At 55.5% G+C, this 18,000-nt stretch overlaps 1 protein-coding gene across 2 annotated transcripts in view; it reads left to right on the top strand.

Annotated features, from left to right (window-relative positions):
* CHKA (choline kinase alpha) overlaps positions 1 to 18,000 on the top strand; it is a 59,715-nt gene that overhangs the window by 34,856 nt on the left and 6,859 nt on the right. The window contains exons 3-10 of one of the 2 annotated variants that reach the window (XM_047691988.1): positions 441 to 494; positions 7,701 to 7,814; positions 10,492 to 10,625; positions 10,877 to 10,981; positions 11,462 to 11,520; positions 13,166 to 13,253; positions 13,643 to 13,751; positions 16,960 to 17,066. In XM_047691988.1, coding sequence (XP_047547944.1) covers positions 441 to 494; positions 7,701 to 7,814; positions 10,492 to 10,625; positions 10,877 to 10,981; positions 11,462 to 11,520; positions 13,166 to 13,253; positions 13,643 to 13,751; positions 16,960 to 17,066 — 770 coding nt within the window. The remainder of the gene's footprint in view (positions 1 to 440; positions 495 to 7,700; positions 7,815 to 10,491; positions 10,626 to 10,876; positions 10,982 to 11,461; positions 11,521 to 13,165; positions 13,254 to 13,642; positions 13,752 to 16,959; positions 17,067 to 18,000) is intronic. The other variant, XM_047691989.1, reaches the window with a different exon arrangement.

Genomic DNA, 18,000 nt, shown 5'->3' with positions numbered 1-18,000 from the left:
GCGACCCGCCACGGGTGTGTGTACACTCCCTATTCTTGCAGGAAGGAAGCTTCCTCAGGACAGTGTTGACTTGAAGGAACCACCTAGATAAATTGGGGAGACCACGTGGCCTTTTGTCTTGGGAAGGCCTGATTGGAAGAGCACCCCCTATTGACTTCCCTCTCCTCGGACAGTGAAATTGTGAAAAGGTACACGGCTGTTTGGGGTCAACAGCACATTCCTTTTCTTGTAAAGAAACGAAGCAATTCCTCGGGTGTTGGTCCTAGTGCTGGACACTGGTGGTGCCTTTTGGCCTGCTGCTGGTGACATCCGTGGGTTGAGAAGCAGTCGTTAAAGACCTGCGATGTTCTGTAAAGCCTGACTGTTCTGGTGGTTGCAAAGCTAGTGTCTGTTTGGTGCTCCCCATCTTACCAGAAGTGTTTGCTTTTTCTCATTCATAGAGGTCCTGTAATAAAGAGGGATCCGACCAAGCTCAGAAAGAAAATGAATTTCAAGTAAGTAATTAAGTGCATTCTGCCTCTGCCTGAGGTACACGCGGTGTCCGTGGTGCCTGTCCGCTCACCGCCTCCCTGGGGGCCGGGCTGTGTCTCAGAGGCTGGGCTCCGGCCGCACGGGGGGCTGCCCGCGTGAGAGCGAGTGCGGCCCGGCTGTTGTAGCTCCTGCTCAGTGTTGGCAGTGCATGTGTGGCGGCCTCGCGGTGATCGGAACAGCACGTGGGGGGCCAAGGGAAGGTGGTTTGGGGAGATGCTTGAGTGTGACGGGACACGGAGGCAGGCCGGCTCGGGTGCTGGGCTTCTGACCCCTTTCTTCTGTCCCACGCAACACTGAAGCAGGTCGTGCCCGGGGCAAGCAGGAGTGCCTCTGCCCGCACGCGGTGCCCTGGTCAGCGGGGCCTCTTCCCGATCCAAATGACCCCCTCTCTGAATGCTGACATTCAGAAGAGCCTGAGGTCGAGAGCATGGATGTGTCAGCCTAGTCCCTCTTCAAGGCTCAGATGTGGGGCGTCTAGAGCAGTGATGTCCTCATGCCGGGGGTATAAGCCACCTTGGAGCGCACTGGCCCGGTGTGTGCAGGTTTGTACGGACGTACACACCGCCCACAACACAAGTACGCTGGCTTTACTCACTGTAGACTAGTTATTGAAACTGTCAAGAAATGGGAATTAATCAGAGGTGAGATCGTGAAAGAATAAAAGTACTGATGTGTCCCCCCTCATGTGTCGGTGGGTGGTTCCAGGGACACCCTGCCCCGGAGACCCCCGTATAGCTGATCTAGAACATGTGCTCTGGGTGACGCTGACAGATGCCTCCAGGCAGGAAGTGATGGACATGGAGTTTTCCGCCAGCCCGAGTCCTTGGGGTATAGGCCTGTGTGTGTCCTGATGGTCGACCAGGCTGGGCCACAAGGGCCTCCGCGATGCCAGACCCACAGCATGTTCTCAGTTCTAGTGAACGAGGCTTCTTGGTGGCACCTGGCAGCACCCTGCCTGTTCCAGTATGTTTTCTTCCCCTCCTCGGCTCCTTTCTGGGTCTGATCTGTTGTCTGACGTGCCCCACAACGTGGCCTGGGGCCCTCTTCCCATGCTGCCCCTCAGCACCATCCCACTGGCCATCTCGCCAGGTCCGAGGCTGAACACTTGGTCTCCACCCACAGCCTTCAAGGAACCTCAGTTTCTCCTTTCTCTGCCAACAGAAAGCCAGGAGGCCCCTTGGACCCCCTTCTCTCCCTCACCCCATGTCTCAACCACGGGTCTGTTGTTTCCCTGTGGACTCTACCCTGGGTTTGTGCGCTCATCTCCTTCGGTACCACCTGCCTCCCTAGTCCAGGCTGCCCCCGTCTCCTCTGGGGACTCTGCTTCCCCTCCTGCTCTAGCTGCGGCTCTGATCGGGTCAGCCGCCGGCCTGATGTCCCTGATGTCCTTCAGCCCTCCCTGTACCCCAGGCCAGCTTCCCTGTGGTCTGCCCCTGCCAAGCTTTCCATTCTCTTCTGTGTCCTTTCCCATTCTTGCTCTCCAGCCACGTTGTCCTAAATGGTGGGGTTTTCTTCAAGTTGCTGTTCCTCCCAGTTGGAATGCTCTCAGCCCCCTTCTGTTTGTAGTGAGGACCTCGCCCAAGGGTTGCTTTCCCACGGAGCCCTCGTGTTCCCTAGACGAGGTGTGTGTGTCTGTTTTGTGCCCTCGCCGAGAGCACCGTCTTCTTGGCCTCTGCACTTCCTCTGGCTGTGAGTTTGCAGCAGGATGTGATTCATGTCTGCCTCCTGTCTTGCGAGGGTCTAGGCTCAGGGCAGGACCTCCCCACCTCTTGCTGTCTTGGTGGCTCTCAGGCCCGCTATCCAGTGGGGCACAGATAGAATTGTCGAATGATGGCTATAGCCAGAACCCGTGCACAGCTCTGTAACCTTCTGCCCCTTGCCTGCTGGTGCACACATTCCTGGTCCCTTCCCCTCCTCAGTCCAAGATGTTCTGTGAGCCCGTTTGGGATGGCTGGCCTTTGTCTGCAGTCTTTGTCCTCTCTCTCCCGAACGTTTCCTGTGCTAACTGGTCTCTCTACAGCCTCTCCCCTGCAGCTCCCTGTGGGGAGGTGCTTTCCCATCATGTCCTGGTACTGGGAGTGGGGGGTCCTTCTTTCTTTTTCCTTGTTCCTGCTTTCAGACCATTTCCCTTCTGTTGAACACCGTCCTGAGAGCCACCATGGTTTGGCGAAGAGTTCCGTGTCTGCTTGGTCTTTGGCCCCGGCCACCTCACCCTCTCTGGGCCTGCACCTGAGCCACTGGACATCATTAGAGGGAAACCCCATGGACAGGAGGACCACCAGCCTCTCTGGGAGGCTCACCCTCCTGACCTGGCCGTTCCCTGCCCTGGCTGCTGTGTTCTTGGCCCTCATCTTCCCACTTCCAGCCCAGGCTGTCTGTGTCTATACCCGCCCTTCCGACGGGCGGGTCCTTCCCTTGTGCTCCCGACTCCAGCCACAGGCGTGTGGCTGCTGTCCCTTCCAGGGGCCAGAGCTTGCTGCCCTCGCCCCACGTCTGCTCCCTCTCTGTAGCAGGATTTCTTTTTTTCTTGGGAAAAAAGTGTTGAGCGTTTGGGAAGCACAGAATAACGTAATAAATGCCCTCGCCCCACTGCACAGAATTAGGAATTGGTTTTGCTATAGTGCTTGATTTCAGTCTTTTTTGTACACGTTTCACTTATTTTTAACTTTTTATTTCAAACTAATTGTAGACTTACAGGAAGTTTGCAGAACTAGTACAGAGAGCTCCCCTCCGCCCCTTCCCCGGCTTCCCTGGTGCGAACACCTCACACAGCCCTGGAGACCAGCACCTGCGGGATAACAGCAACTGAGCTGCAGGCCTTACCTGAATTTCCCGGGTTTCTCCATGGATGCTTTCTCTGTCCTGTTCCAGCATGCAGCCTGGACCCCACGCTGCCTTTGCGGGTTCTTCCTTTGTCTGTCCCGTCTGCCTCTGTGTTACTCACAGTCCCGAGGCTTGCTAAGCACATGGATCAGTAATTTCATAGAATGTTCCTTTGGCATAGGTTCGTCTCACCTTTTCTCATGACTGGAATGAGGTTATGCAGTTTCAGTAAGAATACCACAGAAATGCTATTCTGTCTTCTCTGAAAGTTCATAATCTTGGGACACCTGACTGGCTCAGTAGGTGAAGCATCTGCCTTTGGCTCCGGTCATGGTCTTGGCATCCTGGGTTCAAGTCTCGCATTGGGATCCTTGCTCTGCAGGAGCCTGCTTTTCCCTCTGCCTGCTGCTCCCCCTGCTTGTGCATTCTCTCTCTCTCTGACAAATAAAATCTTTTTTTAAAAAAATAGATTTTATTTGTTTATTTGACAGAGATCACAAGTAGGCAGACAGAGAGGGGGAAGCAGGCTCCCCGCCGAGTAGGTGAGAAGCAAGAGGTGAGAGCCTGATGTGGGACTTGACCCCAGAACCCTGAGATCATGACCTGAGCTGAAGGCAGAGTCCCAACCCACTGAGCCACCCAGGTGCCCCAGACAAATAAAATCTTAAAAAAGAGAGACTCTATTTAAAAACAAAACCAAACCTACAAAAGTTCATAACCTCAATATTCTTATTACAGGATTTTAATTCTTTTAAAGAAATACAACTGTGTAGATAAGGTGAATCATCAGTCTGCACACCTCTGCCCCCCAACAGCCAGCGGTCCCCTCCCTCTTCCATTCGCTGATCCCCCCGCCCACCTTTCCGCTGCCCTGCCTGGTCAACAAGGACTTCCACGTTGCCAAATCCAGTGGCCTCCTTGCCCTTCCCCGTGTCCCCTCTGAACAGCCATCACCAGACACCGCTTTCACCTTCACGCTCGCCGCCACCTCTTCCTCTCCCATCTGAACGAGGGCTTCAGGGGGTGGACTGTAAAACCTCGAAGAGTGCATGAAATTTCAGCATTTTTGCTGCTTTTTAGAATGAAACAGGCTAGAAAATACTAGAAGGTCTCGCACAGTGGTGAACAAGGTTGTTTTAGGGATCGGGTGTGTTGGATAGCTTGCTGTGTGAGGACAGTCACTGGGGGGCTCGGGCTCCATGTGGTTCCTCGCCCTCTGCGTGCCAGCTGTACACTCGGCCTTAGACGCTGAAGGCTTCGTGGCCCAGACCTCCGGCCTCTCCGAGCTCATTTTGCCCTCTTCCTCCCGGGTTGCTGTGCTCCACTGCGGGGCCGGGTGGGGGGGGTGGCTCCCAGTTCCTGGAATGTGCTTGCTTCTCACCCCTCAGGAGTCCGTGTCACCGTCTCCTTAGAAGCCGCCATCCCGCCCCATCCTGTCCCCACAGTGTCCCCAGCCTGTGCCGCCCTTGCGCACTCTTGTCTGCTTCTGGTTCTGGAAGGGGGTCCCCGCAGGTGACGATCGTGCCTTGTTCTTCTTTCCCCGGGGCTCACCACAGTGCCAGGCACATAGTGGACATCCCGTAAATATTTTGGGGCTGAATATATATGAATGTTTCTGAAGCCAGAGTAAATCGTTTCAAGTGGAGGGTAGGACCTTCTGTCCTGAGAGTTGGGACCCGCTGTGTTTGGTTGGGTGGCTGGGCCTGGGCGAGCTGGAGCAGGGGACTGGGTCATGCGGGTCCCACCGTGTTCTCTACCGTGTGCTCTCCTTTGCTGTGCTCGCTTCCGCACAGAGCAAGCAGGAAGGTGTGTGCAGACCCGATAGTTACAAAAAGCCTTCCTGCAGTTGATGCACTGGTTCTGAGATTACTGCTCTCCTCCTTCACCTGCCCGCCAGGCTTGCTTCTTGACACACTGTCTTCCTCAAGTGTTTTCCTTCGGTTCTCCCTCCACACGCAGCTCCCCCTTCTCCGTACTGGGAATAGATACCGAACTGCGGTATTACACGTGAACAGAGAGATTCCTTGTTTACCGTGTTCAGAGCAATGCGAGAGAGAATTGCAAACTTCCCAAGTCCTGGTCCAGCTTCTCGCCACCATCCCGGCGACAGGCTGACTTGGCTCTGGAGGACTCTGGGCAGTGTGTGTCCAGTCCAGTCACAGTACGGCCTGTGAAGTCTGTTCCCGGTGGCCTTTGTCCTGAGCGGACGTGGCACCCAGCACGCTAAGCCTCCTGAAGGAGCGCAGTGGGGCTTCACCTCTGTGAAGTTCGCAACTTCAAACTCGAGAGCCGGTTTAGTATGTGTTCTATACGGTGCCCGGCCTGACGCCCTTGGGCTCAGTCACTTTACACGGAGGGAAGCTGAAAAACAAAATTTTAACTCTCATGAAACCTGGATACCTAGACGGGAGAAATCCTGATGGGACTCTTGAGATTCTGCAGCTGGTGGGAGGGGGTCCAGCTGGCTGAGGGCTGCGCAGGGCCCCCAGTGGCAGCCCACCTGCTGCCACCCACTGGAGCCACCGGGTCCTGCCGTGCCGGGCCTGCCTTCACTGCAGCATGTCACTCCATGCGGGTTCCAGGTGGAGAATTGGAGAAACACCTTGCAGACCTGTGCATGCTCTCTTGTACGCATCTCTGGTGCTGGAGGTGGGGTCAACAGTGACCTTACCTCCTCCGGGGGGTTCCCCTCTCCAACCTGCTCATAGCTTCGTGGACCGGACAGATCAGTGCTATGTTGGTATTGTCCGTGTCTTAGTCTCCTCGGGCTACTCTAACAGACTCTTCGGGGCTGCCAGCAGCAGACCTTTATTTCCCACCAGGCCGGAGGTCAGGGTGCTGGCACGGTTGGGTTCTGGGCCTGTGGGTGCTGCCTTCTCCCTGTGTCCTCACGTGGTGGAGAGACAGGGAGGAACAGCAGGCTCTGGGATGCTTCATATAAGGACACTGATCACGTGAACACCCTACACTCGTGACCTCATCTGCACCATCACATTGGGTTAGGGCTTCATGCGTGAATTTGGGGAAGACACAGTTTTTAGCTCGTAGCAGCCCTAGATACAAAACTGCAAATGAGTGCCTAAAAAAATCAGGCCTCACCAGGTGGTCAGACCGTAATTGTGGGTGACGCAAGATGGCCGGACTATGATTCCGGGAGGTTACCGACTGGCAAATCTCTTTGCTCCCCCAAATGTGAAAATGACCAAATTACTTTTTCTTCTAATGTGGTTCCATGTCCTTTGGAAAAGTAACTTCTCTGTTTTCTTTTCTGTAACTTAGTGTCCTGTCGTTGCCAAGTAGGTCCTGTGGTGTGTGGGTTGTTTTGTTTTTTGTTTTGTTTTTTAGATTTTAAGAGAGAACAAGCAGGGGAAGCAGCAGAGGGAGAGGGAGAAGCAGGCGCCCTGCTGAGCAGGGAGCCCGATGTGGGGCTCGATTCCAGGACCCTGGGATCATGACCTGAGCTGAAGGCAGATGCCTAACGACTGAGCCACGCAGGTGCCCCAACGTGTGTGTTTCTATAACTTGGGTTTAAGAGCTGTTTCACTGTGGGCAGTGTTCCTGTGGGATCCTAGTCCCCAGGGTGCGTTTCCTGACAAGGTGTGAGTAAGGATCACCTGAAAGCATTTTCTAGCCATACTTGTCGGCCCCTCCTCAGACACAGTGGCCTAGAGGCTCATTTGCTGTTTAATGGCAAAGAACTAAAGAGTGAATTTGAACTGAGACCAAAAGATAGTTTTTGAAGACAGGATCATTCTAGATCCCACATGGATTATTAGGACTGAAGGTAGCATATAAGTGTCATCGGGTTTTGGCAAGAGACAAACGTTCCGAAGGCCGGGGAGAAGAGGAGAGCACAGGCCCCGTGAACGTGCCATGCCAGGGTGCTCTTTGGACCCCCAAAACAGGCCCAGATTCATCAGTCGTCCTGAAGGGTTGGTTTGAGGCCAGAAGGCCCGTGTGGCCGGTGCACTCCTGCTCCACGCTCTGGGCTGAAAAGCAGGCCAGCCCCTGACCAGAGTGGGTGGCATTGTGGTGGCCTTTGGGAAGATGCTGTGGGGGGTACTCGAGAAATTTTAAAATCAATACAAGCAAGAAAATACCAATAGATACTGTTCTGTTTTTGGAGTCAGTGACTCCGCTAAACTTGAATTTTCACGCTCATCAGTATAGTGGGACGGCTGAAAGTGCGGAGCCCGCGGATTACAAGACATCGACCTCGGTTTCTTTGTACTTACAATGTGGGGTCAGGGCTGCTGGGGGTAGGATAGCCCGCTCGTGTGGGAGCACTTGTGAGCCTGCTCGTAGTCAGCCCTCAGTAAACTTCCAGTTATTGCTCTCTGTTTCAGGGGGCGGAGGCCATGGTCCTGGAGAGCGTCATGTTTGCCATTCTCGCAGAGAGGTCACTTGGGCCCAAGCTCTACGGCATCTTCCCCCAAGGCCGCCTGGAGCAGTTCATCCCGGTAAGGGGGGTTCTCGACTGGCCGGTTGACAGGTGCTGCACACAAAAGACAGATTCTTTGTCTTGGTCCTGTGGGAGCCTGAGAGGTTGTGGGCTGACATAGTAAATGGGCCTTAGCATTATGAAACTGTCTCAGAAATAAAGAAAAAATAGATTTCTATTGAATTTACATTAGAACCTCTGTCTTTCCTGCAAAGGTGTTCATCCAAATGAAAATATATATGAAACCTAACATTCCTTATTGTCCCCTAAAGCTGCTTGCCCTGAACCTTTCCCCTTTCCCCTTGTTCCTCTCAATTTCTGGACCGCCTTTAGAACTCCCTGCTGAGCCCCATGGCCCTGGCCACACCTGGGTCTTTGCCCTGTGGGGCCGCCACTGCTCTCTGCCTTGTCTCCCAGCTCACTCCCTCTTCTTGAGTCTCCCCAGCTCCCAGGTGCCTGTCAGCTTCTTCTGGCGTTTCAGGGCCCAGCTCAAATCCAAGTCGGGACTGTGTGCCTTCTCTTGCTGTCCTGAGGCATTTCTAACACTGCTGTAATAGCTTCAGCTGTGAGAGCGCCTCAAGGACTGGGGTCACAAATGGGCTCACGCCCTGCGTTGCATGGCCACCTGTGTATGCTGGGTTGCCCAGTACGGTCGGGCAGGTGGTTAAACACAGGACACCTGGCTGAAGGGATGCTCGACTTGCCAGGATTCAACCAGTGTTCAGTGGGAGGCTGGAGGAAGGGGTCCTAATTGTCTAATCCACTGCCCAGGGGTAGTCGCCTTCTTGGGACCTGGGTCCCGGGAGGGCTGCCCCCTGCTGGCTGGTGGTGGCACTGTCTGTGCACCTGCCAGCCGGGAGCCGTGTGGAAACCGGCAACTAGACCCGCGCAGCAGACCTTCCATCCCGCGCAGCACCTGGCTCGCCACCTGGCGGTTTTTCATTTATAACTGTCCCCGTGAAGACCAAAGCCTCCGACTGGCATGAGGATCAAATGAGATAATAAAGTATCTGAAAGCATGGAAAATCGGAAATATTTTCTGTGGTTAGAAGTGGCAATGTCTTAAGGACACAACATTGAGTGAGAAAACCAGATCGTGGAAGACTATACCTAGGATAGCACTTCAGTAAAGCCCACTGAAAGCAAACTAAACACTGTTTAAAATGTACATGTGTGGTAAGCCTTCTCTTTTCAGGGAAGGTGAAGGGCCAGTGAGCACAAACCAGAGTAATCGGACTGTCCTGTCCTGGTTCAGGGTCCGTGGGTTGTAGCATCTGTGGGATTGATACTGTGCTGGCTCTGAAATTCTAGCCTCTTCTGTGTATGATGTTTTGTATAGTGAAGATTTTTTGAAGTTCTGTTGAAGTACTAGGTTGAACCACGTGAAACTACCAGTCGTCAACTATGACCCCAGAAACAGTGATTTCCTTTGGCTCAGCTTGCTGGCGTGCGTTATTCCCAGGTTACTCTTGAGCACTGCGTGGGGTGGGATGGGTTCCACCTCGTCTGGTCCCCACAGCCGTTTTCCAGAGGGTACGGAGAGTAGTGACCTCCTAGGACCCTGGTCAGTCTCTGGGAAAGGAGCTTGGAACTCTGAAATGCGTTCATCTTCGAGCACGGTTGGCCTTAGACTTTCCATGATGCCAAACGAAGTACTGGCATTTTTAAAAGCCATGTGAAAGCTGAGTGAGCTGTCACTAGAGCCGCGTCCCCTGTCCTTGGAGGTTTCCCGAGTGGAGGAGGCTGCGGCTGAGCCCGCCGCTGCCAGTCAGCTCCGAGCTCTCATCACCAGGCTCCCGCCATTTGTCGAGACCTCCCTGGCTGGGTGCTGGCCCAGTGCCTTTGCCTGCCTTGTCTGCTCTAGGTCAGAGCAGCCCCGCCGGGGACTCCATGTCGTGCTTCTCATTTTATACAAGTCTGAAGGTCAGATGCAGAGGCCTGAGTAGCGAGCCTTTGGCCACGTGACTGTGAAGTGAGGATTACAGCCAGAATTGCAGCTGGGTTCTCTCCAACCCGCAGACGCCGCCCCCTCACCCCTGTGGTTGTGGTGCCTCTTTGGGCCTCTGCAGGGGGGCAGTGCGTGTGGGAAAGACAGATCTTGGCTGATGGTGATTTCCTCGGGAGGAGCTGGGCCCCTCGTGGCTTCGTTCGGCCGGGCGCCCTGAGAGCCTGCTCTGGGCCGGGCGGGGTGCTGCAGCCGCCGCGGAGGAGGGGGCACGGCCCACCCTGAGCTCCTGGCCATGCTCCAGAGGAGGACCTGTGCTGAGCACCACCTCTTGGCTGCGCGGGGTCAGCCCGGGGTGTCTGCACCACTGAGGGAGTTGGGCACGGGCTCATGCAGCCACCGTGAGACCCGGAGCCTTCCGCGGGGTGCAGGGCGAGCCCTGGTGAGGGGGAGAGGGGCGAGGGGAGGGGGCGGGGTCCGCCGAAATGCTTACATGTGAGAAGGACCCTCTCACGGTTCAAAGGGTTCAAAACAGAATTAGCCTGTGGGGGCGTTGAGAAATTCTGAGAAACGCTGTGGCAGTCACTGGGTCGCTGTCTGAGGGTGCGTCCTCGGGGAGGCCCATGCGCCGGCCAGACAGACAGCGGTGCAACTGGCTGCTGGGTCTTAGCAGGTGGGGGGTGGATTGGGGATCGCACCCCTCCAAGCTCCCTGGAGAAGTGCTGTTTTCTGACTCCCTTGTTCCTTCCAGAGCCGGCGCTTAGACACTGAAGAATTAAGTGTGCCAGATATTTCTGCAGAAATAGCCGAGAAAATGGCTACGTTTCATGGTATGAAAATGCCATTCAATAAGGAACCAAAATGGCTTTTTGGAACAATGGAAAAGTAAGTGGTCAAACCGCTTGGCTCTAACTCAGTTTTCGGTTAGCGGCTGCTGGAGGTGCCAGAGTGAGTACGGGTTCACCCCGGTGGCCCTCTGGTCCCCGAGTGGGCAGCCGGGCGGGAGATGAGCTTTCTGGAAAGCCTGCAGCCCCGGGCTCTGTCCCGCTGCCACGGCGGGGTTGGACTTGGCAGGATCCCCGCCGGTGAGCCACCGAGAGCCGGGCAGTGATTTTTGTTCTACTTTCCCCTGTCAGGTACCTGAACCAGGTGCTGAGGATTACGTTCTCAGGGGAGCCCCGGCGGAGGCAGCTGCACCGCCTCCTGCGCTACAACCTGCCCCTGGAGCTGGAGCACCTGAGGTGAGCCCTGGGGAGGGTCGGGGGAGCTGTGGGGCTGGGGGTAGGGGTGCTGCGCGGTCTCTCTGAGCGCCCGACGGCGTCTCTCCCCTCCCTCCTGGGTGTGCGTGGCGCTGGGGACATGGAGACCAGGACGGCCTTTGAGGTGCTTGTGTCTTATCAGGAGAGACAGAGACGAGCAAACGTGCCCCATAGAGTCCAGTTGTGATCAGAGGGGTGACGGAAGCGGGGCCTGGAGCCCACCAAGCAGGAGGGTCATGCTCTGGGTGGGGAGGGCCGCGGGGCGGGAAGAGCGGGGTGTGCACAGTGGGGGGCTGCTGTGGTGCCCCAGGCTGAGCTGCGGCCAGGGGACGGCAGCGCTCTCAGAGCTCACGGTGACCGTGCCCTGGGGAGGCTGCACCAGGGAGGCTGCACGGTGGTGCCGAGTGCCAGTCCAGTCCCGGGCACGGTGGCGTCTGACCCGAGATGTGATTCCCTCTCCAGGTCGCTACTCGAGTCCACCCCTTCTCCAGTTGTGTTTTGTCATAATGACTGTCAGGAAGGTGAGAAGTGCTGCTGATCGGTGAGGCGGGCGCGGGCGCGTCCTTGGAAAGCGGCCTCCGGCGTGGGGCGCACGTGCGTGAAATAATGAGACAGCCGCGCGGCAGAGTGTTGTAGACCTACGAAAAAGGAGGTCGAGTTTTTATGCAGACCAACAGAGAAATCACCAGGATCTATGAAGAGAAAAACAAGTTTCAGAAAAGTACATGGGGTGTTCTCCCATTTTTGTTAAAAATGTATACAGAGAAGAGAAAATGAGAACATTCATTAAACTGGGAGGTTGGCCAAAGGACCGAAGCCTCCTGAGTCACTTGTGTTCAGTATGTGACTCCGGTGAACACGTGACTTTGATCGTCAGAGAACGCGGTAAGAGGGGACTGCCCCGCTCAGTGCTGGGGGCCTTGCACCGGCTGCACCTCGCAGGTGCCTGAGGCCACCTGCTCTCCTGGGATCAGGTCTCTCCCGTGACCTTGGGTTTCTGTGCCTTCCCTAAGGTACGAGGCCGGGTGCTCTCCGTGTGACGTCAGATAGAGGCCCCACCTAGCTGGGCTAGCTCCCGCCGGTGCTACGGGCCGGGCTTTGGGGAGGCTCTGCCTTGCTCTCGCTGTGCTCTCCGTCACGGCTGGCTCACGTCCCCTGTTGGCCCTTTTCCGGGCTTAGCAGTTTGTTTTTAATTTTGACGACAGTCCCTGTTAAAGACCAGTCATCACTCAGACATTAGTGCGATAGGTTACTTTATTAATTAGCTGATCACTGTTGACCAAGTCGAGCGGGGCGTAAATGTGCGTTAGCAGGTGATAGCCAGCTGCACAGACGTCACCAGAGGGGTCTGAAGGAGGTCTGCTGGCCAGTGAGAGGCTAGATGAGGGGGGGCTTGTACATTTACTTTGTTCTGCGGCTCTGGACGTCTCCTTTTAATGGCCCCTGGACACAGAAGCTGTGTGCAGAAAAGCCTAGAAAGAGCGCCTCCTGCAGAAACCCGGAAAGGGCACGGCCAAAACACTAGCAAAACCTGGCTCACCGGTGCCTACACGCCAGCCGGTAGTGACAGATGCCGGACGCTGCGGCGAGTGTGGGGGGTCTGGCCGCCCGTTCACTTGGGGCCCAGAATCGAGCCTTACAGGGAATATGGTGACAGGAACGCTGCCTGTGGCCTCCTCCTCGGAGAACCAAGTGAGGCAAAGCAGCGGGACCAAGTAGGGCCCATGGAGCCCTGCAGAGGCTCAGCGCCATGGCATCCTCATGAGGGAGGACAGCGGGACGCAGCTTCCTCGCTGCTGGGGGGTTGGGTTGGCTGGAACCCCAGCATGCTACAAGGCATTTTCCTTCATGCCCCTGTGTGGAAAGTCGGGGGGGCGGTGCTGCCCCAACAAGCCATTCTTGTTCCCGGGCAAGCGTGGGGCCACGTTGCCGTCCGGCTGCGGTGAACAGGGGCCCTGGTGTCTGTGTGACCTTGGGCCTTCTGCTGAGGGCCTGGCCTTGGGAGGCGGTGCTGCTTCTGGCGCTCCGCGCCTGCACCCCCTCACTGTGTGGCCAGGGTTCCCTGACAGGATCACAACCACGCTTGGCCTTTCTGCTCAAGGACTTGCGCCTTCCACTGTCCACCACGCCCACAGTACATGGCATGTCGTCCAAACCCTTTTGCAGGTAATATCTTAATGCTGGAGGGCAGAGAGAATTCCGAAAAGCAGAGACTCATGCTCATCGACTTCGAGTACAGCAGTTACAATTACAGGTGTGCGGCAGCCCCGGGAGGAGGTCGGCAGCCAGGCCCCGGGCCCCGGGAGTCGCGCACTGTCCCGGCAGCCTGCGGCGGCTCAGGAAGCAGCCGGGCCTGTTCTGGGTGGGTGCGGGGCAGGCAGCGGTGACTGATCCGAAATGCAGAATCTGGCGTTTGTCGGCTTCGGAGATCAGAGTACTGATCTTCTGCAGCCTCTGGGCGCTGGTTCTGCGACTACCCCGTGGCTCTCCCTGTCCCTGAGGCAGTTGTCCCCGGGGGGTCCTCGGGAAGCGCTGCTTGTTGCTGGGGGGCTGCTCACGACTCGGCCTTTTCCCTTCTCAGACCGGGGAGCCTGGTGGCCGGCAGTTTGCCCCCCTCTGTAGCTGCTCTTGCCTCTTTTTCAGGGGATTCGACATCGGGAATCATTTCTGCGAATGGATGTACGACTACAACTACGAAAAGTACCCGTTCTTCAGAGCGAACATCCTGAAGTACCCCACCCAGAAACAACAGGTGGGGGACGGCTGAGTGCGGGCTCAGCGCTAGCTGAACTGCAGGACTCCGTTTTCTGCAGTTAGCATTGGTTGCATCTTTTTTTTTGTTTGTTTTTTTTTTTTAAGATTTTATTTATTTATTTGTGAGAGAGAGAGAGCGCGCAAGCACAGACAGAGCGGCAGGCAGAGGCAGAGGGAGAAGCAGGCTCCCCGCCAAGCAAGGAGCCCGATGCGGGACTCCATCCCAGGACACCGGGATCATGACCCAAGCCGAAGGCAGCTGCCCAACCCACTGAGCCACCTAGGCGTCCCTGCATCCTTGTTTTTAATGACACCCCCCCCTTTTTGTTTTTAAGATTTTGTTTATTTGAGAGAGAGAGTGAGAAAGCATGCATAAGCAGCGGGGGAGGGAGAAGCAGGCTCCCCACCGAGCAGGGAGCCTGATATGGGTCTGGATCTCAGGATCCTGGGATCATGACCTGCGCCTAAGGCAGACACTTAGTGACTGAGCCACCCAGGTGCCCCTCATGGCACCCCTTTTAAATTTAAGAACGGTTACGCAAACCCTGTGGCTCTAAAATGTTACTTTGTGTCAGGACACAAATTTGACATTTTTATCCCTGTGCCAGAGAGAACCTGTGTTCATGCCGTTGGAGAGCACAGTCTGTAGCTCCTCCTGGTTTTTCCTAAAAAGCCCGGCCTCTGATCTGCCTCCTGGCCTCCTTCGTGGGGATCTCAGTGCTTCCAGTGTTTCCTGTGTGTGTTTCACTCTGTGTAGACAGAAGTGGTCTTTTGGGCACTGGGACTTAGTAGCTGCTGTGCTATTACAGTTCCCTTTCCTGTCCTGAGTATAGGGGGCAGGGGCTGTGTGAAGAATCATCCCATGAGGGGCACGCCTGGGAGTCCCAGGGTCCTGGGATCGAGCCCCATGTCGGACTCCCTGCTCAGCTGGCGTCTGCTTCTCCCTCTCCTTCTGCTTCTCCTCACCCCACTTGTTCTCTCTCTGAAATATATAAAGTCTTTTAAAAAAAGAAAAAGAAAGAAGTCACCCTGTGGGAAGTTCCTCCTTGGGAGCCCCTGCTCCACTCCTCAGCCGCCGTTGGAGCCGTGGGTGGAGAGTGAGTGAGCAGCGATGTGGAAGCAGGCTGTGCTGGGGAGAGGGTATCCCGAGCCTGTGCAGGGCAGCCGCCCACCCCCTTTGCAATGGCAGCTACAGGACAGCCCCTCCTGTGGAGCCCCTGCCAGCTCGGCAGTGTTTCTGAGAGGTCAGAGAGGCATGGGGACAGGGCTGTGATGGGTTGCTGATGACTTCACTCGGGAGAGGTCTCTTGAGCACAGGCCTGTGCCAGGCACGGTGATCTTGTCTTCAGCAGGTCGCCCTCCTCCTGCCGCACGCTGGGGCCGACTGTGACCAGCTGAGTATGTCCCGAGCCTCCAGGTCACACATGGGGGGAGGAGGAGACCCAGCAGCAGTCTTTGTAAGAGCCTTTGTGAACGCTGGGCAGCCCCAGAGGTGCCACTCTCCAGCCAGGAGTGGGGGGCGGTTCTGCCGGTGAGAAGGCAGGTTCCGTGGCGATGGGCGGCAGAGCCGTGTGGGCACCCGCATCACACAGCCATGGAAATCCGTTCCATTTCGCTTTTCTGAGGAGCTTTACAAGTCACGGAGAGCTGCTGCTTTTCGCTTCCTCCCCTTTCTGCACCCAGTAGGTAACCTCATGCTTTTCTCTCTTTAGTCCACTAAAGAGAAGTTGTAAAATGTTAAACTTTCGTCTTGGAATTCCTAAAATAAAGCATCCAAATGAGGTGTGTCATTTTGGAAAGCTCTGCTGGGCCCTGTTAGTCTCTTGCTTGGGAGTTTTTGATCCATGCACATACATGAAACAGGCTTTAGTGGTCATTTAAAAAAAATTACTATTTATATCTGGTTTGGAGAGAAAATTATACTGGTCGAATAACATGAGTTTGGTGTCCCTCTGTAATTTTCTGGACCAAACTTAGATGAGATGATGTTCTTCGAAACTTTGGTAGACTTTGTAAGAAAGCGCGGGCCTGTTTTGTCCGTCGCTCTCAAAGCAGGGCTCTCGAACTGTGGCCTAGAACTTCGGGTGAGGAGAGGCCACCAGTTACTGTTTCTTAGGGTATCGACCTTTTCAGATTTTCTGTCTTCATTGGCCAATTGAGCATTTAGTATCCCAGAAATTAACCCAGCTCGTGTGGCGGTTCAGGCGTGGGTTTTAAAAATGGTGCTTGGATTTGAACCCAGATCCGCCAGTGTTCACTGTCCCCTGCTGACGCCGTGTGCTTCCATTTCCTCGTGTGCAGAAACAAACGCTCAGGACGGTGGCTGCTACCTAGACTTGAACAGGCCCGGGCCATCCCCTTGCCTGGGCCGGGGTTACTTCTTCCAGAACACCCTGCGAGGACAGTGCTCAGACGGGAACACTGCTCTCTGGTGGGAGGGGGTGCCGAGGGTGAGAGCTGCCTAGGAGAGGGCAGATGGGCGAGGTGGTGGGGAGGCAGTGCTGGCGTTCCAACTAGGTGATCAGTTAATGCGCTTTTCTGGGTAGAGCCACTGCCTGCTGTTTCCTTCTGTATAAAAGAAAGTGAGTGGTGATTTGCTCTGTTCCAGTGCCGTTAGGTGTAGTGCGAGGTCAGGGGGCGGGGGTCTCCTAAATCCGGATTCATGGGCCGGCTACGCATGGGACCTGGTGGCCCCTCTTCTCCAAACCAGAGTTAGACCTTCCCAGTTTACGGACACACACGTGTCACCCCGGCATCTCAGAGGTGGAAGGCCCCTTGGCGTGGTCTGGTCAGCTCCGCTCTGCCGGCGCATCTGCCGGGGACCTCGGGCTCCGAGGGAGTGGCCGTGCACCATGCCAGCCCGTCCGTGGAGATCGTGACACCGGCTTACCCTGCTTAGCGACCAGGCCCTGGGAAACGGATGTGGAGTCGATTCCACCTGGGTGATTTTGTCCAGAAGTAGTCGTGGTTTCCTCTGCTTGACTTGCTGACAGTGCAGCGGGTCTGGTAGGGCTCTGCCAGGAAGCTGGAGATCGCTGCCCCCCCACAAGCGAGCTTCCGTGCTCCCACCGGGCACCGAGCTCCTCTCGGCTCTGCCGGCCATGCGGGGGTCCGCTGGTGCGTCGTGCTTCCTGAAACGACTTCCTGACAGCTGCTGACTCTGTCTCGCCGTCACTGACTCTAATGTGATTTCTTTTTTTTTAAAGCTCCATTTTATTTCCAATTACTTGGCTGCATTCCATAATGAATTTGAAAACCTCAGTAATGAAGAAAAGTCCATTATAGAAGAAGAAATGTTGCTTGAAGTCAATAGGTAATTTTTTTTTTTGGTTAATTTCTAAAATAGCTGTGTGTTTACAGATGATAGGGTGCCAGCCTGCAGTCATGAGTATTTTAGGAGCTTCTTTATACCCATACGTTTCCGGGACTCATACTCTGTCAAAAACTGCTCATCTGGCACCTCTCCAGATGTCCACACGGAGCAGGTGCGGAGAGCGGGGTCAGGGTACAGGGGCGGGCACGTGGGTGGCGCTCTGCACTCTAAGCCACACGCTGCAGGACTGTACAAGGTGGTGCCGCCTGGGGCCTGGGCCCTCTTGTCACTTGGTGCTTGTCGGGTGGTGGGTGCCATCCAGAAATGTGTTTCTTTTAAAAACTAATTACAAATTGTGAGTGTTGGTTTTGAGTCTTGCTCTTAAAGTGTTTAGTCAGTAGCTCTCAAAGCAGGGCTGAGAAACTTCTGGATTTTGTGAAAGTCTTTGATAACAATGTTTAAGAGCCTTTGGCCCGCCCTTGTCCTGTCCAGCCCACTTGCCACAGATTACCTCTTCCTGAAGTGTCCACAACCCTGTTGCCGGGCATGTGGCCACCCTCGCTGTCCTGGGGCTCCCCCTGCTGCCTAGATCTTCCCTCTCTAGTTCTAGCATGGATGGTAATAGAAAAATGAAGGAGAGCCCGACAGAAGGGGTAGCCCAAGGCACGTGTAGGGGATCGGGGACTACACAAGAGAAACAGTTGGGTTTGAGGAGAACACTGAAGCGTTCAAGGAAGCCCACAGGCACGTTTTGAGGGGAACTTGGGTTCGCGGCGACAGGGGCCATGGCACGGCATAGAGATGGGGACCGCCAGGCTCCCCTCTGCTCTGTTTCACTGCTGTGCAAGGGCAGGGGTGAGGGCGAGGTGGCATCCTACCTCCTGGGAAAGTCAGTGAGTCACCAGAGGCCTGCACGTTCCTCCTCTCACTGCAC

This window comes from Lutra lutra, chromosome 10 (assembly GCF_902655055.1).
Source record: "Lutra lutra chromosome 10, mLutLut1.2, whole genome shotgun sequence".
NCBI classification, from domain to species: domain Eukaryota; kingdom Metazoa; phylum Chordata; class Mammalia; order Carnivora; family Mustelidae; genus Lutra; species Lutra lutra.
This window is presented reverse-complemented; position numbering and strand designations above follow the sequence as displayed.